Genomic DNA, 22,526 nt, shown 5'->3' with positions numbered 1-22,526 from the left:
CTCACCAATACCACAGCTTTCAATACCACTACCTCCAACATGACCACCGCTTACTACATCAACAATTCAACAAACACCACCGACAACCACGACTACGACTACGCAATAAACATCCACGTCCTCAAATCCGCCCTCAACTCCTCCTTCTTCATCCACTTCTACCTCGGCGCCCCCTCCGCTCCCGCTCCCTCCCTCTCCTACGCCTCCAATCTAATCGGCACATTCGGCAACTTCTTCCACTCCTCTCCAACCGCCAACCCCGACGACGCCGGCGGCGCGAGCATGACGTACGGCCAAGTACCCCTCACGCACGCCCTCCTCCCCGCCTCCAATTCCAACCCCAACCACAATACCGGCGCAACGAAATCGTACGGCCCCATCAGCGCAGGCCTAAGCGCCCAGCTCCCACCGAGCGAAGTCGTGCCTGTGCTGAAGCGGGAGTTGCAGTGGAGGGTGCAATTGATGAACGCCACAGTTCTGGCGGCGGACTGCGAAGAGTTGAAGAGAGGGGGTTTGGGGATTTTTGTGGTGGGCAGGACTATTAGGGGGAGCGATGATGAGTGTGAGTTTCCGGTTTATGGGGATTGGGAGGTTTATGGGGAGGTTACTGAGGGGAAGGCTGGGGGGTATTATTGATGATAAGGGGGAGGGTCGGGGGAGGGTTGCTGTTGCATAGATGAAAATGATAGATACGGGGGGTTAGAGGCTGATTTGCAAAAGGGTAGATGGATGGGATGATTGAGATGCTGTGAGCTATAGATACAAAAGAGGGTGGTAGCACATACGGTATCTTGCAAGCGGCACAACAGCGGAGGTAATGTGTAGTCCAACACCATAGAGGCTGACGATGCTTTGCGAAACATGAAGCGACCATCGCTGGTCTAATACAATGATATCTATGAAAATGCTTGACCTTGCTCCAAGAACTCCAAAACAAGGACGTTATAATTACCCACTAAGAGTCAGCAGTATACTCTCATCGCTATGCTTATGCTTTTGATTATGCCCTTTGAGGGGAACAAATCGCAATGAGGCGCTATGCATCACTTTTCCTTCCACTGTTGCTTTTATTTCTCTGTCGATTTCGCTTTTTCCTGATCCCACGCTGATGAACCTTCGTCCTTTTTCCACGTATGCAATCCACTGATTCCGTTAAAATAGCCCCCACCTCTTCTTCCCCCCCTTCTCCTCCTTCCCTCCCCCACCTGCCCCCTCTTTAACTCCACCTCCACCACCAGCACCGCTACTGCTCCCCTTCCTAACCCCAGCAGCTGCAGCATTACTTTCACCCATGCCCCCCGCGCCAGACTGCGCAGGGCCTCCACTCGCCGCAGCACGAATAGCAGCGATCCTTTGCTTCGCTCTATCATCACCCTGGTCCGCGGCACGAACATACCAGACGTTTGCCTCGAGCGGATCGCGGCGACATCCGATCCCCATTTCGGTGAAGTAGCCGAGGGCGTATTGGGCTTTCGTTAGGCCTGGTTTGGATGTCAGAGTAGGGTTCGTGGGGAGGTCGTAAGGAGGGAAGAGAAGGGAGGGAGAAAAGGAAGGGGAAACGACATGGGGGGACTCACCCGTCTCAGCAGCACGTCGAGCCCACTCACAAGCCTCGTTCTCATCCTTGTCAAGCACAGGCTCCGCACCGACCATGTACCACGCGCACAGCGCCATCATAGCGAGCGGGTGCCCTTGCTGCGCGGCACCGGTGTAGAAGTGCACGCTCAGCGCTGGATCTCGCGGGCAGCTCAGCTTTCCATGCTCGTAGGCGTCACCGAGGCGATAATTCGCCTCTACGTGCCCAAGGTCAGCGGATTGTGTGAACAGCTGCGCAGCGTATGATTCGTCGCGAAAGATGTCGTCACCGTAGCCGGTCTCGTGGAGCAAGCCGAGCTCGTAGGGTGCAGAATTATATTGGAAGTCTGCGCTCTCAGCGGCGCGCTTGAGCCACTTGAAACCCTCGCGATATCGATTTCCAAGCCCAAGGTCGCCAACAAGACAGGCGCGACCGAGGCGGGACATTGCGCCCGGGTGGTTCTTGGAGGCTGACTGTCGAAAGAACTGTACAGCTTTAGTCGGGTCTTTACGGCAGCCCCAGCCGAATTCATAGCAGAGCGCTGCGCGGTAGCCCGCTTCTGCGTGACCATGCTTTGAAGCTGCGACGAAGAGGTTAAAGGCGCGGTCGTTGTCTTCGACACCTTTGTTGAAGAGACCAGAGGCGTAGCCGTCAGCGAGATAGTATTGGGCGAAGGGGTAAGAGCGGTCGGAAAGCTTTTGGAGGATGTTGCGGGCTTCGCGGAGAAGTTCTGGGGATGAGGGGAGCGCTGCGTCTGGGTTGGGTGATTGAGGTTCGTTGGCTGCTTCGGCTGCTGCGTTGACCATGAAGATCGCAAATTCGTATTGGATTGTTGGATCGTTTGTCTTCTTTACGTTGGCGCGGTACATTTCCAGGGTCTTCTTGGTGTTAAGAAGCGTTGCATTCTGCCCTACAGATTCTCGGAGTTGTGAATTGTCAAAACTTGTTGGAGCTGGAGGTGGTTGAGGATAGGGGACGTTGAGGAGGTCAATGAATGACATCGGTCGCGAGTCTGGCGAGAGCCGTGAAGGTGAGGGTGTCCGTGCTTGTGATGTATTACCTGGTGAAAGTGTCCGCCGCGGATCGCCGTCAGATATTGACGAGTAGGATGACACCGGTCTCGAAAGATGTGCGCCCAAATGAGCACTCGCTGGTGTTAAGCGGCCGTGTGATGGGATAGGGAGGGAATCTCCGGATACGCGCCTGCCATGAGTCGGCACTGGGGGGGCATCTCCAGACACACGCCGGCCTTGTGATCGAGAAGTGGTGTTACTGCCTGCTGATCTTCGTCTGTTGTGGGCTGGGTCGAAAAGCTGATGGTGATAATGTAGGGGTTCTGGGGACTGCTCTTCTCGCTCTTCAGCACCCGTGATGTTGACGAAGCTGCTACCCGACGCATGTCTGGAGCCTGCCGAGTTGCCGGATGAGATAATTCCAGACTGTGGCTGATGTATGTTCTCTTGCTGTTCTGTCGTGATCATAGGTCTCAACGGAAGTGAGTGGGTAATAGGCACTGGACCGCTTGATTTCCGCCTTGACCGCCTTTGCTCATATTCCTGCTGAGATGCCGGTGCCTGTGGTTGTGGTATACGTGGAGGAAGTTGCTGTGGCGCTTGCTGTGGGATATGTCGAGGAACCTGAGGAGGCGCTTGTTGCGAAGCGTGTTGAGGAGCTTGCGAAGGAAACTGCTGCGGAATATGTCGAGGGGCTTGCGGAGGGGCTTCCTGGGGAATGTGCTGTGGAACTTCGGGAGAAAATTGCTGCTGAGCGTGCTGAGGGGATTGCGGGGCGCGTTGCGGGTGGGCTTGCTGAAGTAATTGTTCTTGGAGAGGCTGTCTCATGAAAGCATCGTCGCCGGTTTCGAACGACGCTTTTCTTTCCAGTATGGGCTCCTCGTCCTGACTCACATGCCAATTCTGGTGCTTCGGAGGCACGGGCGGTCGGGCGGAACCTGCCATTGAGTTGCCTTGCGAAGAGGATAGAGGCCTCCTCTTGGGCATGTCATAGAGAGCTTGTGGTGGTGGTGACCTGTCTACGTTTTCTCTTGGATGCCTACCTGCCATATATGAAGGTTGAGGAGCAGCTGGAGGCAAGGGTTTGCTAGGAGGATTTGATAAAGGCCAGCCAGGTGGTGGACTGCTCTGAGTCGCCATGCCGGCCAAAGAGTGGCCTTTTTCTTGGCCCGACCGTTCCTTGTAAATGAACTTCGTTGAGCTTGTATTGGCTTGTCTAAATTGCCTTGCCCTTCTAACCTCAACGCCGGTTGGCTTCTCTCTTCATGCCCAAATTGGCTGCAGCCTGGCAATGATCCCGTTCGTATGGCGACGGATGCGGGGCAAGGCAAGGCGAGAACTGAGGTATCTGAGCTCGCTGCTCTGTCGAAGAGGATGGAGGAAGGTTGTAAGATTATTTGATTGGATAATCACTCAGTCTAGGGAAGGCTGAGCTTTGAGGGATTCTTCGGACAAGGCTCTGCTGACGCAGGATTGTTTCGCCGAGGGGATCTGGCTCCTTTGAAAGGCCTTTATGAGGGATGAGAGGAGGGTTGTATCTTGAGAGGAAGGAAGGGAGGGAAGTCCTGCTGCAGGTGTAAGCAGGAGCATACAAATGGCGTGCGAGTTGGATATATGCAGGTTCAACTGCCAGTGAGGCGCTTTCAACCAAACTTTCTTCGCTGTGAAGGCGCACGTGAATGCCAAGACATTGCGATCGTCAGGGTCAAATACACTAAGCACAAAGGGTTAAGCCCCAGCTCCCCTGATTCTAGACACAACGGTCGCTACATCAATGCCTACCATTACCACTGGACATTAGATCGGATCGTTGTCGTCGGATGACAGGCGCCTATCAGTTCTGACGAAAGCCCATAAGGCATGTACGAGGATTGACGCTCTCCATGCCCATTAATCGGACCTCCTCAAACATTTCTTGTCAATATCAACGTCTAGAAAATCGAGACGGTTGAGGGTGTCAACGCAAGGTTGCCTCACCTGTAATAAGCGGTGGGCCTGAACCTAGATGGCATCATTGTTGCCAAGCATTGAAGCACAACAAACCCTTTTTCCATATGCCTTTCTCCTCTTATTGAAAGTAGCTTACCGCTCATCGCAAAGCTCCATCGTCTCTTGGGGTCACGATCGAGGGCTTCTCAGAAAGGCATGATGTCGGTATAGGTGTCGTACGAGATGACGGAGGTTTCAGGCAGTCAGCTTTGCCTACATCGAGAAGGCAAGCGTTCGGACAGATAGACTTTCATGTATGCTTTGCGTTATCTCCATCAGGGTACTCACATGATCTGTTGCCCTAGTCTCTCTCTTTGATGGACTGCTGTCGGAAATGGAAATCAAAGCCTTCAGGAAAGCTTGAAAATGTTTCAGTATCCTTTCTATACCTACCCATACCATTTTCAGGTGGTGGAGTCCTGACGGCGATTTCATTCCGATACAAGCTCTGTAACGTGATTCAAGGTGTGTCTGGGTGGTATTGCGTCTGATTGTGTATTCTGGATATCGAAATGATCTTGAGCAATACCCGCTTCCAAGGCACTGGCGAATCATTCACCTAAAAGCCAGCACCGGCTTTCCTCCTGACACTGCTGCGCCCCAAGCCGACTTGACCAATTGCAACACATTTGCCTATTCTAGCAATCAGAGCCGATGCCACCAGATGCCCCGTTTTCTAGAGCTCGAAGGGCGTATAACTCCAAGAATCTTAAGGACGGGCTTTGTGTCTACCATTGCTGCCATTCTAGCCTTCATATCAACAGTGATCCTACCAGAGTGCTCTCTGTTCCTATTCAAAAAGTCCCTGTTACAATTACGGTATATTTAAGGTTGAGCTGGCCGCCTGTCATTGTTCTCAGGCGAATGAGGAGCTATCGCTGAAAAGGCGTTGCATCATTGACATATGCCAGGATCTAAGCGATGCTCGTCACGCTCATAATTGCATCTCATCTTGATAACGGTGCTTCATCATCGTAGTACTTTCTCTTTTGGCTCGTGTTGCTTCATTTGGCGGGGGTGGCAATGAGTTTCAACCATCATCCAATGAATCAGAAGGCAACCATGAAACAGACCGTGCTCTCAGGCACTGTTAAAAATGCACTTATTTGAGCGTGCCACTTACAGCGTCACAGCATCATTTATGAAAGCCCAAGCATCCTCCAGAAAGCCTGACAGAGTGATTATTTCCCTTGGTTTTCTTCTGGCTTCTGTGAACCTGACTTTGGCTTGTACTACCATTGAATACGGGCAAAAGCCGCCTCGTCTCTTTGCCTAAAAGCAACAGTACCACTTAATCCTCTTGCCGCATTCGGTGAGGCTCATATATATCATTCTCTTAATCATTTCCTCCGTCATATCCCCCACACAGTCGCTACTTCAATTTCTTTCATCACTGTGATTTTGGACCCACTTAAATTGCCAGCGTTTGGAGGGTCAACACAGGAGCAATTTGCGACCTCGAAAACTCCTCTCCGACCGTGCCATGTTCAGCAGTATCCTCCAGCATATACACACGAGCGTACCGTGTCAACCACTATCCGACCTCGTGAGATTGATCTTGATGCTAGAGAACAACAAGTTAGGCTAATTTGTACAGGGCATTGAAAAATACTTCGTTGTCTTCGCCAATGCACAACACGAAGCTGTGAGCTCAGTCTTACATCTCGACCGGAAGTCGCTAATTAATTCGACCTCCAGTTTCTCGAACATTATGTCACTACCGGTCTTTCAGGAGGCATACTTGCTGCTAAGCGGCTTCGGAGCGAAGCATTGACTTATCTTCGATTCGAAGGAAAATTCGATGCTGCAGCAACTGTGATCATCTACGTATACACCGATCTGGACGAAGCTGCTCGTAATTACTATCAGTCCGGCGCACTGGACCAGCCCGAGTATTTTTCTCAGTTCCGGCAAGGGTTCTCCCATGGTCTCGTCAATGGTCAGGCAATACTTGCAGATCTCAATAGTCAGACGATCATTGGACAGCACAATATCCGTAGTGAGTACTCTGCTCATTCGGCTTACTACCCGGATTTGCATCTAACTTTCGTAGCTTTACTCAACACGTTCGTCGGTGACGACAGATGTCTAAACGTTGTAGTCGTGGGGACACCGACAAAGGAATATCTTCAGCTGATACAGTGGCCAAGGTACAAGCCTGGAATGCGCAACAAATTTCTGCAAGCATCGTTCCCAACGGTTTTTGAGGGGAGCATTTCACCTACGAACCTGATACCCTTTCCCTCACTTCAGCGCTCGATGTGGTCTCCAATTGCACCCCAGGGCATATTGACCCAGCCTCGAGCTTTCCCAACTGGCCCGTGGAATGATGACATGAAGCCTCTCGGCAAAGCCTCACGAGCACGCGTTTGGCCCTCATTGAGCTTGCCAGATATCAGCTTATTCAAACCTTATTTTGAACGTATGAAGAGCACAAGCCTTCCGGATACGCCTTTAATGTGCAACCTGTTAGAAGATCGAGACTATAAAGAGGTTCACTCTGCACCAGCAGCACTGTCTCCTCCTGGAGAGATTGTCAGTGCAAGTCAGGACGAGCCCTGTGGCTCAAAATTGCCTTATAGAAGTAACAGACAATTGAATGCGGAAGCAGCGAAAGACACTAGGAACCAATTTAACCAAATGCCATTGTTCAATCATGCGGCAGGAAGCTGCCAGAATCTGCAAGGCCAAAAGGCAACTGCAGGGCAAGCACCCAGGCCAATCATTCGAGACGAACACGGGCGACGCTTGGACATTCCCACCAACTACAAAGAGGAGCTGATCAACCAGCTCGACAATGGGCGACTCTGCAACAATTATCACCTAAAGGGCAATTGCGCATACCCGAAGTGCAAGCATCTACACCAAGTGCCAGTCATCGAAGGGAACCCACATGGCCCGAAACGCAACTTGACTTCCGACGAGGTGGAAACACTGCGGTACATTGCAAGGAGGAGCCCTTGCCGCAACCGAACGTCATGTAACGATCCGAGATGTTTTGCAAGTCACCGTTGCCCAAATCACGTTGAGAAGGGCAGGAAGACCTGCGGCTTCCCGGTAGACATGCACTTTGAGATCTCTGCGGAGAGTCTTGCGCGATTGGAAGCAGCAAGAGCATTATAAGAAGGAAGATGCTGAGGCTGGACGAAAGACATAACCCATGAGATGGGAGGATTTGAAGGGAACATCTCCCCTGGATTTGGGAGCGATATCATATATTTTTGGATCCACCACGGTAGCTCACGCTGCATTCGACCTGAGCTCGTCAGAATTCTTGGAACAAGTTCTGTATATAATCTTGCACTACACTGAGAGCTGCGACCTACTTGAATAATCATGTAAGTTATTGAACATAATAATGGACATTGCTCTCTTATTCCTACCTCCCTCTCTCACTCCGCATTAATTCCTAAGCAATCCATGCTCATACGGATAGATGCACTAGTGAATACGAGGCAGCGATCGCCGGCTTGGGGCGAGAGCGGCTGGGGACGCTAGGGACGCTTAGGTTACGGCCCTCTAAAAATACGCCATCTGTTTAGGTAAGCCATAGGCCGCGCTGCAACCAACCAGATGCAGTAGATGCCCTAGAACTAACGCCGCCGCCGCCGGCTCGCTCAGGTTTGCACCAACCTAAGGGTCAAGGGGAATAATCAACAACATCAGGTTCTTGCCAGTCCATCGCATTCCTTGTTATTCGTTCGTTGGCGCTATTCTGTATTGCTAGCTTTCTCATCACTCGTTATCACGACGGATCACTCACATTCACCGTCGCTGCTGTTCACCGGAGGTTCTTTGCTTTCCCCTTGTTTACTCTTTGTCACCAGCTCCTGCAAGGCCCACTGCAGCCTTACGACACAACGCACCCCGACAATCGAGCCCCGCAGCCTCGAACAGTCCTGTACAGTATCAAAAAGTCGCTTTCCAATACAAACAATCGACGCTGCTTCAACTGGGCGAATACGAGTCAGCTTGAAGCTCGAACATTGCCTCAATAAGTCCGAATGGCCACCGTCAAGAGCTAGACATTTCGGAATAGTAAAAACATAACATTGCGTCAGAAACACCGCATACATGTCTACACCCCGCAAACATAGCGGAAGCCCGCACAAACGGCATCATGAATCCCCGTACCGAGATTCGCCTTCTCGACGGCACCGAAATCATGACCTCGAATCGGCCGCTTACACAGACAGTCCACCGCGGACGCCAAGTAAAAAGCCGAAACAAGAGGCTTATATGCAACCATCTTCACCCGTTCGAAAACATCATGATTCGGAACCACCGAACAACCACGGTGGCCCTACAGACATCAACAGAAAGAAAAGCTTAATTAGACCGGAACGGAGGAAGATGGATCGAGATCATCCAAACTACCACTACCGCCAACATGCACAAAACATGGAGGTCTACCCATCAACGACAGGCGTCGATCCTTTGATGGAAGAGGCGGACGAGGCGGACACATTGATCAATGATGAGAAAGGTCACAATACAGGCGATGATGAGCCATCACCGCGAGGAAGAGATCGGGACCTGAAGCCAGTGGTCGGCAATGGAACGAAGAGAACAAGGAGGCTACGACGGAAGGATGCAAAGACTCTGAGTGATGAGGACAAGCGAAGACAAAAAGAGTTGGAGGCCATCACACCACCAAGCTTATGGAATATTTACTGCCGAATTCTCACCTGGTGGGCTCCAGGTGCCATACTTGGTTGCTTTGGAAAGCCAGCCAGAGCACAGCAAAGAGCTTGGAGAGAAAAGATGGGATTGCTCAGCATCATTCTCCTCATCGGAGCTTTTGTCGGTTTTCTGACCTTTGGCTTCACTCAAGCTGTTTGCGGCACTCAACGAGAGAGACTGAAAGTAAACCACGTTGATGGCGGATACATGATATTCCATGGGAGTGCCTACAGCTTAGACAACTCACATCACCCAGCTGCACGTGGTATACTGGATCAACAGAACGTGCTATATGATCTAGGTCCAGGGCAGAGTTATGCGGGTATGGATGGCAGCTTCATGTTTCAGAACGTTAATGGAGCCTGTAAGGATATGATCAAACTCGCACCAGACTCTGATGTGCCTACGAATGCGAACGGCGATCTGGCCTGGTACTTCCCGTGCAACGCTTTCAAACAGGACGGATCATCGAAGCCTAATCTTACCATTCCATATTATCTTGGGTATGCTTGCCATACGACGGTGAATGGCAGAAAGGCATTCTACGGGCTGAAATCTTCCGGTGATGTCTATTATACGTGGGATGACATCAAAAATTCCACCCGCAATCTTATGGTCTATAATGGCAATGTCCTGGATCTTAGTCTGCTGCAATGGCTCAACAAGACTCAGGTCACGTGGCCACCGATCTTTGATAAACTCCAAGAGAATCCTTCGGTGAGGGGAATCGACGTTACACATGCCTTCCTCACGGGTTCAAACCGGCAGCTTGGTCAGTGCCTGTCGGAGATCATCAAAGTTGGATCGATCGACACTGAAAGTGTGGGCTGCGTCGCCTCCAAGGTCGTGCTGTATGTCTCTCTTGTTTTCATATTGGCCATTGTCATGGCCAAATTCTTGCTGGCTATAGCATTTCAGTGGTTTTTTAGTCGTCGGTTCGCAGCGTCGACGGCTTCTATTACCAAGAACCCGAAGAAAAGGAATCAACAAATCGAAGACTGGGCTGATGACATCTATCGAGCACCTCCAAAGTTCACAGAAGCAGGCATGGCGGCCTCAGACAAATCAAGTAAGCGCAGCAGCGTCTTCTTGCCTTCCACATCTCGCTTCACGAGTCCCTATGCACAAGCCGCGCTTGCCAAAGGCCGACCTGCGCCAACCACTATGGCAAGTCAAAGCAGCACGGCACGACTGATCCGGCCTATGTCAATGTATGAGCAACCAGGAGGAAGCGAGTTGACACTTCCTAGCTTTGATCCTACCAATCGGCATAGTGTCAGTGCTAGTCGATCGAGCTTGATGATGTCGGGTCAGGATAAGAGATTCTCCAGTGTGCTTGGTGATCCCGACGCGGGGCCTGCTGGGTTTATCCACGAAGCTGTGGTGCCTCAACCGCCGCCGGAATGGGAACCCTTTGGCTACCCTCTCGCGCATACCATATGCTTGGTGACAGCGTACTCGGAAGGCTACGATGGGTTACGGACTACCCTTGATTCCATCGCCATGACTGAATACCCTAATAGCCACAAAGCTATGTTCGTTGTCTGCGATGGAATGATCAAAGGTGCGGGGGAAGAACTTACAACGCCAGAGATTGCGTTGAGCATGATGAAAGATCACGCGGTCTTACCGGATGAGGTCCAAGCATACTCATGTGTTGCTGTAGCAAGCGGATCAAAACGACATAACATGGCCAAGGTGTACTCAGGCTTCTATGACTATGGCGAAGAATCACCAATCCCGCTGAACAAGCGGCAACGAGTGCCGATGATGGTGGTTGTCAAATGCGGAACTCCAGATGAGGCGTCAAGTCGTAAGCCGGGCAATCGCGGCAAGCGTGATAGTCAGATTATCTTGATGTCGTTCTTGCAGAAGGTTATGTTTGACGAACGAATGACGGAACTTGAATACGAGATGTTCAATGGGCTCTGGCGCGTAACTGGAATTTCGCCCGACTTTTACGAAATTGTTTTAATGGTAGACGCCGATACGAAAGTGTTCCCTGACAGCCTCACTCATATGGTCTCTGCCATGATTAAGGACCCTGAGATCATGGGACTATGCGGTGAAACAAAGATTGCCAATAAGAGGGCGAGCTGGGTGTCAATGATTCAGGTCTTTGAGTACTTCATCTCTCACCATCTCTCCAAGTCCTTCGAATCTGTCTTCGGCGGTGTGACCTGTTTGCCGGGCTGTTTCTGCATGTATCGGATCAAGGCACCAAAAGGCGGGCAAAACTATTGGGTGCCTATCTTAGCCAATCCAGACGTCGTTGAACGATACTCGGAAAACGTTGTGGACACGCTCCACAAGAAGAACCTCCTACTTCTTGGCGAAGATCGATACCTCTCGACGTTGATGCTGAAGACATTTCCGAAACGAAAGCAGGTATTTGTGCCACAAGGCGTCTGTAAGACTACTGTACCCGAAGAGTTCCGCGTGCTGTTATCACAACGAAGACGTTGGATCAACAGCACGGTGCATAATCTTATGGAACTAGTACTGGTCCGTGATCTTTGCGGCACGTTCTGCTTCAGCATGCAGTTTGTCGTTTTCATCGAGTTGGTCGGGACATTAGTGCTGCCAGCGGCCATCAGCTTCACCTTCTACCTCGTCATCATCTCGATCGTTCGGAAACCTACCCCTATCATCCCCTTGGTCTTACTGGCGCTGATCCTTGGTCTACCGGCTGTGCTCATCGTACTCACGGCTCATCGGTGGTCATACGTGCTCTGGATGTTGATATACTTGGTCTCTTTACCGATCTGGAATTTCGTGCTGCCAGCGTATGCATTCTGGAAATTCGATGATTTCAGCTGGGGCGATACGAGGAAGACTGCAGGGGAAAAGACGAAGAAGGCTGGGATTGAGTATGAGGGCGAGTTCGATAGCAGCAAGATTACGATGAAGAGATGGGGAGAGTTTGAAAAGGGTAAGTGCTGACATCCCTGCCGTTCTGGTGCTCAAAGCCGGCATTTGCTAACAGGTTCCGCTCGGCAGAACGACGAATGATGGCACCCACGACCGGGTTCTCGCATCAGTCTCAAAGGGCAAGCACGCACATGGGCTATGACCAGTACTCGGATGCATGAGACAATGCATATGATTAGCATCAGCATCGGTGGCGCATATCCAGTATTATCAATCGAGGATCTTGTAAAAAGGGGTGGAAGAGAGAGTCCGTCTGAAGCATTTCCTGGTTCTTGTGTTACTAGTACGAGTTGTGCATATCATTGGGTAACGGGGCTTTTGGAGTGGCGTAATGATATGTCGAGTCATGGTCTCGCCATTGCGAATCAAGGGTCGGAGATGAATTAGACTGGATATGTAATGAATTGGGTTCGTATTCTATATTACTATGACCCAAAGCATCGATGGCATGCAAGTTTGACAGGAGCCTATTTCCCCATGTGTCACTGTCGATTATCGTGGGTTCCAAGCGGATCTTCCGTGGAACTCCAGCACTCTGCGATGTTGCATGCACATTGGCCAGATGCTGGTAATCTAGGCCCCTATTCACTGGACGAGAGGGAGTGGGTGTATGGCGGCACTGGCGGAGCGCGGGGGTTTTGCTGGGCAGGCGTGGGCGAGGTGGCGGACCTATCCGACTCATAGGTCACTCCTCACTATTGGGTGCAGCTGCCTGCTTCACTCCAGTACCTCATGCTATGTACCACCACGTTTTCTGGCCTATATGTAACGTTGTTGGCTTTGCTTGGTCTTTTTTGCTCTGCCTCTCCCTTCTTGCAACGTCTTGTCAGCTCCCAGCTAATCCCCCCGCCTCTAACAATAAGTGTCAAGCCCGCGGACAAGTCAAAGCACCCGCGATCCTACACCAATCTCAACACTCAAGATCAATCAAGTGTCTGATTTAAGCTGAATGCCCGCTTAGTCGGCGCCTACTTCACCAAGACAAATCCCGCGGGTCGCCTGGGTGGATTATACATCGGGCCTCAACCTCGCTCAAAGTCAAGCCTCCATATCTACACATCAAAGAGATAGTATAGCAAGGTCTAGGAAGAGCTCGACTTTGGGGGTGTACAAGAGTTGCCACAAAGCAACGCCAGCCTGATCACTGGGCACGCCATAGGACTCGGCCCGGTGGGGCCTTCTGGGCCACTCTCCTGTCCCAGAACACGGACAAGCCATGGCACAAAACCTATCTCAAGAGCCTGTGGAACCGGGAAATGAGGACGGTGGCGTACCGTTACCGAGTCAGTCTGCAGGCCTTGTGTCCATAGAAAACATCGACCTTGCTTGGCAAAATCATCTAATGGCCACCGTCGAGGCCGAATTTCAACAAATTATCCAAGAAGCAGTTGAGGAAGAGCAAACGAGCAGTATGCCTACATTTGAGACGGAGGGGATGGAGGTTTGGCAAGATCAGGAAGAAGGACACATCCAGAATTCTATGGTCCCCTCACATTCTCACCCGACGGTGCCTGAATCGCTTCAGCCTTCCATACAATTTCCAGACCATGACTCAATGCATTCGGCTCATCTTCCTTTCTCTGAAGAACAAGCTGGGCAAGAGGCGATGGGATGGGCATCTGACCATTTCATCCACAGTGCGACGGTGGGCGAGACTGCGGCTGCACCATTGACTTGGGCCTCACCAGAAGATCCTCTACCGTTACATCCTTTACAACCAATAATGAGTAATCTATCCGGCGCAGGAGATGCGACAGCTATTTTCAACCCACAGCAACAGCTTGAGGATGAACCACCACCGATGCCAGTAGGAGACGTGAACTCAGGAGAAACATTACCCACTGGCCAATACCTGTTCACGGACCCCCCACCACCCCCTCCACCGCCAGCACTGCCGGAGCTGGGCGACGAGTCTCTTGAATCCGCTGTTCTCCCAGATCCTCACTGTGGACTGATGCCCTCGATACAAGATACATTTGCTTTTTGGCGGAACATGTGGTCAACACAAGCGCGAGCATATCCCTACATCAGCAGATTAGCTGAGGAGCATATTCCGAGGCAGCGACCAAATCATATAACGCCAGATAAGATGGCGAAGGAAGGTCACGACATGCAAGGAATACACTGGAATTGGTACAACACCACCAAAGAGACTGCTCGCGGGGTGCGGCGGATGGTATACAAGAACTACGCAAATGAAGACGCGGAACATCTTCAATCGGAAGACCACTGGGGCAGTCCAGCCTATGGAATCGACTTCTCCTCCCCGACAGCACCCAAGATCGCTGACACCGAACGCTTCTTCAATTTCCGCTCCACCAATACTAAAATCATTCCCAGATGGTGGCACTACCAGCTCCGGCACAACATCTTCGCCGCCTCCCAAAATGCCATCTACTACCACGTCCGCCCCTTCAGCATGGCAACCATGGACACTTTAGCCTCTTCACGAAGATGGAGTGTGAACTGCTACAACCCGCAATCATGCACCACAACCCCTGTAATGACCCCCGCTTCCCTTGAGGGAGAAGCAGGACAAAGACTCGACGCCATCTCCACTCTAACCGCAGACTGCGGCGTCCTAGTCGTCGGCACCGTCCCCGGCATGTACGGCCTCCGCTCCCTCTCCCTCGCCTACAACGCCCCCTCTTCAACAGGGCAAATCGTGCCCCCCTCGGCCCAGGCGCTGGAAGTCACTGAAAACTCCATTAACCACGTATACACGACTTTCAAACGCTCTTCCTCATCCTCCTTTAACGATAACTCCGTCCCAGGATCCGACGTCCTTGCCATCTTCTCCGCCAACGACTGCACCCTCCGCACCCTCGACTGCGGTACCAACACCTTCCTCGGTGGTTCAGGGTACCAGACCTTCGATTCCGCCATCAACTGCGCCTGCTCCTCCCCCGACGCCCGCCTTCGTCTCACCGTTTCCGACGCCAACTCCCCCGTCATCACGTCCACCGATACGGGAGAAATCCTTCATTCACTCCCTGGCCATAACGATCACGGCTTCGCGTGTGCGTGGGCCCCTGATCACGTCACCCTTGCCACAGCGCACCAGGACGGGCTCGTGCAGATCTTCGACGCGCGGTATCTGGATAAGGCGGTCCATCGCATCCCCGCAGAGCAATCTTGCGTCAGAACGCTGCAGTTTTCCCCCTTAGGTGGTGGAAGGCCAATACTTGTGGCTGCTGAGCCGGCGGATTTCGTGCATGTCATTGACGCCAAGACTTTCGATCGTAAGCAGAGTATTGAGTTCTTTGGGGATGTGAGCGGTGCGTCGATGAGTGCGGACGGACAGTCGTTGTTCATCGGCTGCTCTGATAAAGGGTTTGGAGGGCTGTTGGAGTTCGAGAGGGATCAGGGATGGCAAGCGGGTGGGCGGGCAGGGTTCAGACCGCGGCTGCTAGAAGGAGATGGGGATTGTGACGATGAGGAGGGGGAGGAGAGTGTAGGAAGGCTGAGGAAACAAGATTTCAGTGCCATCTTTCCTGGCAGGGAAGATCTGTGGCGGGAACGTCGCCGGCTGGAAATCGCCGCTGAGGGGGATTGGATGGCGCAGGAGTTGTTGGAGAGGGATCAGAGAGTTGGGGCTGGGATGGTAGGGCTCACGAGGGGGATGGGGACGGGAAGGGGGGTGGTGAAGGGAAGAGAGCTTTGGGCTTGATTCTAGGGAAGGGGTGTTTGGGAGAAAGGGAGAAGCAAAGTGACGCGTTTATGAGACATGAGAGCTTGGGATATCACGGTTCACGAAAACACTCATACCTATACCCCACAAATCTTGGTGTACAGGTGTACAGGATGCCATTTTTTGCAAGATTATCGATATGTCCAGGGTTTGGGTTTTGGGAAAATGTTAAGTCTCAGCATGCATGGTTTTTCGGGCCCTCTTTTGTTCTATCGAAGGAAAGGAGGATTTTGCTCTCTCACATACAATGGAATGTATTTAGCGGGGCAACGGTTTTGGGATAGTAGTGAGTTGAGGTCAGGAAGTTCAAAGCATCATTATTATGGTCATGACAATGTCATTATTATCTCCCACCCACTCCCTGGCGCTTCCTGACTACCGACCAACCGACCAACCACTCGTCCAATCTACCTCCCTCCCCCCCCCCTTCTTCTGGATCCTTGCATCTTTGCATGGTATCACGCCACCCCCATATGCCTAATCCCATTCCAGCAGTGAAAAAGCCCGCCCGCTCGCTCGGTGTAGAAATATAAGTGGAAGTTTGGAGGGCGGGAAAGGGGCGGGAGAGGGGCAGCGATAGCGAACGATCAAGGTGAACGGGAAGAATAGGTACGGTGGCAGTGGAATTTGTTGAAATCAAATTTTTATCTCGATTAGACTTGGCTTCTTTGGGTCGGGTATTATGTAGTATGTATACAACCATAACAACATCGCCTCTCCACTCCACTCCAAAGCCTCGTCGCTCCTTTCACAAATACTCTTTACACTCATGAGGACTCTGGCTCTTCCCCAACTCCTCCTTTTACCGGTCGCAACTCCTCCATGGTAGGTTATATTGACTGACGTACGTTTCACACCTCATCTCTCACGCCCTCTCTCCCTTCTTCATTCACTTCATCCTCCCTCCCAAATAAATGCCCCGCACCCCACGCACTCTCCACCCCTAGCTCCCCCTCCTCTTTCCATACGTCGTCGCCCCACCCCAGAAACACTGACCTCGCCCCCGCCAGCTCCTTGATCCCCTCAATTGCATCCATCTGCTCGACCCGCCCTGGCACCGCCAAACCATTCGCTTTGCCACTCCGTGGCCACCCTGTCTCCAGATTCACGCCCCGAATGCCCCGCCTTACGTGTTCTTCGCAGAGGTTGTCGAGCTCGTCGAGTGCGGTGGAGACGTACGTCCCTGCGAGCGACGGCGGAACGGAGGCATGGAAGAAGGGGTGAATGTTGGAGGCTGGGACGTCGAGGACGGGGCAGAGCGTAGCGGCGTGTTTTTGGAGGGTTGCGAGCGCGTCGGTGGTCGTTACCGGGCCTTGATACCCAGCTTCTCGCAGAGTATTCCGGACAGAGATGAGCAGGTCCGCTAGCCGCGCCGGCGACATGATGTGAGAAGTCAGCAGCTCCTCGCCCAGCACGACCAGCTCGATCAACTCCCAATTATGGGGGTCTTCTTCGGCCCAAGAGACAAGTTCGCGGATCTGCTGCGCTAAGAGCTCGAGGTCGCCGCTCTCGTCTACGTGGATGCCCTGGATTAGACGGAGATTGTGTAGGCGCGCGGCCGAACCGACTTTTTGGAGGGCGAAGCAGTCGGTGCTGTGGAGGCGGATGGAACGGAAGCCTTTCCGGGCTATGGAGGCAATGTCGGAGCGGATGGAGAGGGCGGGCGCGCAGAGGGAATCTGGCGTGTACGGGAAGTAGACGATACCCCAGTGGGTACCTGTGGTGCCGAGGTGGAAGGATGGGGATGTATTGGGGGAGGAGGGTGTGGTGGGGTGGGAGGGGCCTGTGGGAGGGGAGTCATGGGAGGTGTGAGGAGGGCTTGTGGATGGCGATTGATGATTATGATCGCTGGCGATAGAGATTGGGTCAAGAGGGTATTGGTTCGGAGGTTGGTATATTAATTGGCCTGGATATGGCTCTTTCGCTTGGTGCTGTCCCGACTGGATGGTTGCGTAGCCAAGTCGTAGTAAAGCGATAGCTGTGGTGAAGATGAGGACCTTCTTCATGATGGATATTATGGTATTAAGCATTAATTTGATGTAGTCGTATGTTTATAGTAGAAGGGCGTTCAAATGTCGTTATTGTCGCATTCTCATGGCGCTCTTTGTCTCATACACGCCGCAAGGGCAGGCGTTTGAGGAATGAATGACGATGAAGAAGGAGCGAGGACAATTGGCCGGTGGATGTCAAAAGAGCGTCGCGCCATGTCAGGCGTAGTCAATGGCGAGAGAAGGAAGTCGCTATGAGCCCAGCCGTCTGTAGGATTTTTCGATTTCTCGGTCGCATTTTCATTTTGGCAGCCGTTGAGGTGACGCGGGGGGCCAAAGTCTAGAAAATTAGGACCTTGTGATTCGCCGAATGCGGAAGGTGTGGGAAGCTGGGCGACCCCAGACGAGGCACCGTCCACATGGCTGCTGCAGCGGGTCTTGGACTATCGCAGGCAGTCCATGCAGTAATTGGTGAGATCTCTGCACTTTCGACGGCACAGTCAATGGTGTGTTGAGGAAGCGAGACATCCTGCTGCTTGATGGAGTAGTTCGCAAGCCAAGTCCAAAGAGGTCAAGCGGGGGCTGACTCCAGCCCTAAATCTGGCGGAAATCTGGATCAGGTACGCCCGAGGGCCAACCTTCAGGAGAAAATTCTATCGTCGCCCCTGCATGTAGGTCTATGGTTCAAATAGTGAAGCCAACCATGCGATATTGTTTGGATTGGAATGATGCAGGGAATTGGGCCAGTCACGGTGGAGAAGTTCAGCTTGTTTAGTCCGCCCCCGAAAGTTCGAAAACTGGGAACTGGGGATAGAGAAAGATTGAGCCTCGAAATCGCCCTCGATTGCTTACTCCATCTATGTGCGTGATCTGTACCAAGGTGAAGATTTCTGAATGCATGTGCTATGCGGGAAGATATCCCGGCCAAGTGACGCTTCTAGAACTACTGAGAGACTCCACCAGGTAGAAATTCCTCAAAAGCCTCAGTCACCACCCTCCGGCAAGTTCATGTCCTCCTTGCAAGGCACAGCGCAACTGCGATTTATTAGCCCCCGTCTTCTTCAATCACAATAGGTGAACTCACTGATAGTCATCATACCCCTCCTTGGTTGACAAAACGCCCGTCCCCTCTCGCCCGTTATTGCAGAGATACTTCTTCCCACTTCCCTCCGTGTGCCCTGGATCGCCACTTTCAGCCACATCCAGCTCGAGCGCGACACTCGTTCCGTTCGCGAACACGCGATGGAATGTCAGGAATGGTCGGCAGACCCAACCCGCGGTGCCGTCATCGGTGCAGTCTTTGTGCCCATGGCCGCGCCATTCTATCCCCCAGTCACCGAGGATACTGTGAGCAGCGTATCAGCGCCAGCACATGATTCAGGGGAAAAAGGTAATGGTATGGAGGAAATTTTCGGGGCGAAGACACTTACTCATCATTGCTGTTGCCCAGGCCATTGCTGCCAGCAGGACACTCCTCATCCTCGAGGACCTTACCGCCGCCAGTGTTGCCTTCTGCCCCATACCCGCCGTCTTGGCCTTTGGGCCAGGCTTTCATCCAGCAGCGCTGTCAGGTGGGGTCTTGTTAGTGGTTGAAAGCAGATTGGCAGCAGGTAAAGGCAATGTATCGAAATACTTACACCCCAGTCCCCAAATTTCGTGTTCTTACTAGATGTGATCTCTACGCGGCACGTCTCTTTGCTTTTGTAGGGTTCGTCGCTCGCCATTGCACCGAACATGTCGTCTGCGACGGCGCCAGCGAAAGCACCGCCCTCGATGAGGGCGGGGAGTACATCGACGGTTAGTGCGACGACTAAGGGGATGATTCGCGGCTCTAGAGCTGATTCTGATAAATCAATGTTTGCTGGGGTGGGGCTGGCGAAGGTTTTGGTGCCGGCGAGAAGGGCGAGGAAGAGGAGGCGATCATTGGAGATATACATGGTCGTTGAAAAGGATTTGGGTTTTATTAGTTGGATGACTGGGGGCTTTTGAATGATTGATGGGACAAACAGGTGGTAGCTGGATGGTTTGCGAGGGTTGGATTTCGAGGTAGTGGAATTCCTCTTCCTTTTTAAAACAAGCAGTTAAGGAGCAGTATATAATAAGGAGCAGTGCATAATGAGACATGGTATCTGGTATGTTTTGACGTACTGAGCCACCACAACAGAGCACAAAACAACCTGAATCATCCTTTTTGACCCAAATGGCGCTGTGGCACAGCGTGCGATAAAGGCGGGTCCTGTAGACAATGTGCGCTTGATGGATGAAGTTGTAATTTATTGCTAAAATGTCTTTCGTTGCACCTGTCATCCATCATCTAGCTTAGCTGTCTGGGGTCAGCAGGCGGTCTTCAGGCTATGGTGTCTCGGTCTTCTAACGGGCTGTACATGTTTCAACCGCACCGCCAACCTTAAGCGAGAAGGATTCTATAGTTAATTTAGTACTTTCAATATGGCCGTAAGTGTTCTCAATCATGATTTCCCCTTTGATTAAGCAGAGTCTAACACAGCCCGGTGTGACGCAATTTGTTTACACACGTAGATGAAGAGATTGAAATTGTGCTTCACCTAGAAGAATGGTATTCATCAGGCGCAAGCAAGCGAGGCGGCGTGATGTCTGTCCCAATATCCGAAACACGACTGGGCTACCCTTTGCCATCGGTAGACTCAGGATTTTCATAGTCTGAAATATTCGGATGCAACTATCGCCAGGACACATATTTTTTGAATTCACATTTGAGTCTTGCTGAAATCAGGCCTGGACACGGATTGCGGAACATATAATCATACCTTAATCTCTTTCCATGCTGCTTCACAGGCACAAGAAGACAGAGATAATGAGCTGGACTGAAAGAGAGGTGTATGGGTGTATGATTGCAGTTGATCGATGCAAATTCCGTTTGCTCGCTAAGGCTGTTAAGTTTACGCTAACCTGCTTTCGGAAGAAGGTTGAAATTTACTCCTAGGTTTCCTTGGTTTTGTATTGAAGTACTGCTATGACTTTTGGATCTCTTCTTCAACGATTGCGCCAGAGATGAGCCTCGCACGCTCGTTGCAAAGATGCAAGATGCTGTTGGTCGTTTGACTGTGCCAGCTGCTGTTGCTTTGATTGCATTCTTATCGTACGGCTCGCAGCTTCTTTTCTTCTATATTGAGCCCAGGCCGCTGAACTCGTCACAATCTTATATCTTGAATCTCTTGGTGTGTTGTATCTGGGTCTCATACTATCGAGCTTGTACGGTCGATCCGGGTCATGTGGATCAACTATCAATACAAGGCATTGGAGCCTCAAGCGATAATGCTGATTTGGCGCGAAGTTGGTGTCGAAAGTGCGAGAGATGGAAGCCGCCAAGAGCCCATCATTGCAAAACCTGCTCTAGGTCTCTGTGATACCACTCCACTGGTCAATTGAGCTTACTGTCCACTCCAGGTGCATCCCAAAAATGGATCATCATTGCCCATGGACTATCAATTGCGTATCTCATCGAACATTTCCTCACTTTTTCCGCTTCTTGTTCTACTCTGTGATTGCCATGGTTCAAGTTGGTTACTTCTTGTTCTTGCGTGGCGCTTTCATATGGGAAGGGCGATACCGAGCCAGTGTATTTACTTTGACCTGACTTTCGACCAACCAGGCTAACAACGCATGGTAGTATCTTGGGCCAAGCACAATGCAAATCGCCTCTTTATTCATTTTATTCATAGCAAACTCGGTGACGCTATTTGGCGTGGGTATCTTACTTATTAGGAATATCTGGTCTATCGGTGCCAATGTAACGACGATTGAGGGCTGGGAAATTGAACGACACGAGACGCTAGTCTCCCGAGCCAAGAAGCAAGGCGGTCTCATCTACGGCCCAAATGGTAAACAAATCAGATTAAGTCAACAAGAATTTCCGTACGATATTGGTATCATGAAGAATGTGGCACAAAGTATGGGTCGGAATCCATTATTCTGGTTATTTCCGCTCGGGCCCACCCCATCCAATGAATCCGGGCTGTCGTTTGAGACCAATGGCTTTGACGGTATGAATGTGGCAAATTGAACATTGTATGACGTCTGACTGCTGCAGATCGTCCTTGGCCACCGCCAGACCCAGACAGGATATCAAAACGCGTTGTTCTTCCATCTTCAGAGGCTTTCACACGCGACGAGAACGAACATAATGCAGAGCAGCGAGTAACTGCATTCCGCAAAAGGCAACAGGCGGATTCCAGACGCTTGGAGAATGGCGCCAACGTGAGCAAGCGAGCTACAGATACACGCAAAGGATCCACATGGAAGGACTCCAATGGAGAACGACTTGATGATTTTGGCGTTGACGAAGCCTCAGACTTTGACGAGGACGATATACCCCTCCGCGAGCTCCTCCGACGACGCACAGGCCACGCGAGTTCGCCACCTTGAAGAATCGGCCTCCGCTAAATGACAATGTAGCCTGGCCTCACTCAACCGATTGGCTGCTATATCCGAAAGACTCGCGAGTCAGCAGGCCAGGCAACCAAAGGCGGAGGGATGCGGCGGCAAGCATCTCGATCTCCTTAGTTGGACCCCCTTCAACCTAGCCTACCGGGACAGCCCCATGGGGGCTTTCCGATCCCATGCCTGGGTCGTGCTTGATGGTCCACGAATGCCACGCGACCTGCAAGCTTATGCAG

The 22,526-nt window shown here is 51.8% G+C and overlaps 6 protein-coding genes across 6 annotated transcripts; 3 read left to right on the top strand and 3 right to left on the bottom strand.

Annotated features, from left to right (window-relative positions):
* Positions 1-1,152: 1,152 nt before the first annotated feature.
* On the bottom strand, positions 1,153-3,729 carry KY384_008600 (uncharacterized protein; the record flags this gene model as incomplete). Its single annotated transcript, XM_044817088.1, has 1 exon — positions 1,153-3,729. One exon carries the CDS (start codon positions 3,727-3,729, stop codon positions 1,153-1,155), a length of 2,577 nt encoding a protein of 858 aa, XP_044666453.1.
* Positions 3,730-6,061: 2,332 nt separating this feature from the next.
* On the top strand, positions 6,062-7,701 carry KY384_008599 (uncharacterized protein; the record flags this gene model as incomplete). Its single annotated transcript, XM_044817087.1, has 3 exons — positions 6,062-6,124; positions 6,176-6,223; positions 6,277-7,701. The coding sequence occupies 3 exons, from the start codon at positions 6,062-6,064 to the stop codon at positions 7,699-7,701; spliced, it is 1,536 nt and encodes a 511-aa protein (XP_044666452.1).
* Positions 7,702-8,652: 951 nt separating this feature from the next.
* Positions 8,653-15,862, top strand: KY384_008598 (uncharacterized protein; the record flags this gene model as incomplete). The annotated part of the gene is made up of 3 exons (XM_044817086.1): positions 8,653-12,193; positions 12,770-12,852; positions 13,352-15,862. 3 exons carry the CDS (start codon positions 8,653-8,655, stop codon positions 15,860-15,862), a joined length of 6,135 nt encoding a protein of 2,044 aa, XP_044666451.1.
* Positions 15,863-16,734: 872 nt separating this feature from the next.
* KY384_008597 (uncharacterized protein) lies at positions 16,735-17,889 on the bottom strand (the record flags this gene model as incomplete). The annotated part of the gene is made up of 1 exon (XM_044817085.1): positions 16,735-17,889. The coding sequence occupies one exon, from the start codon at positions 17,887-17,889 to the stop codon at positions 16,735-16,737; it is 1,155 nt and encodes a 384-aa protein (XP_044666450.1).
* A 965-nt stretch (positions 17,890-18,854) lies between these two features.
* Positions 18,855-19,808, bottom strand: KY384_008596 (uncharacterized protein; the record flags this gene model as incomplete). The annotated part of the gene is made up of 4 exons (XM_044817084.1): positions 18,855-18,906; positions 18,956-19,216; positions 19,302-19,435; positions 19,509-19,808. 4 exons carry the CDS (start codon positions 19,806-19,808, stop codon positions 18,855-18,857), a joined length of 747 nt encoding a protein of 248 aa, XP_044666449.1.
* A 1,730-nt stretch (positions 19,809-21,538) lies between these two features.
* KY384_008595 (uncharacterized protein) lies at positions 21,539-22,275 on the top strand (the record flags this gene model as incomplete). Its single annotated transcript, XM_044817083.1, has 2 exons — positions 21,539-21,893; positions 21,941-22,275. 2 exons carry the CDS (start codon positions 21,539-21,541, stop codon positions 22,273-22,275), a joined length of 690 nt encoding a protein of 229 aa, XP_044666448.1.
* Positions 22,276-22,526: the final 251 nt, after the last annotated feature.

Source organism: Bacidia gigantensis (assembly GCF_019456465.1).
Source record: "Bacidia gigantensis strain McMullin 20006 chromosome Unknown contig_295, whole genome shotgun sequence".
NCBI lineage: Eukaryota > Fungi > Ascomycota > Lecanoromycetes > Lecanorales > Ramalinaceae > Bacidia > Bacidia gigantensis.
This window is presented reverse-complemented; position numbering and strand designations above follow the sequence as displayed.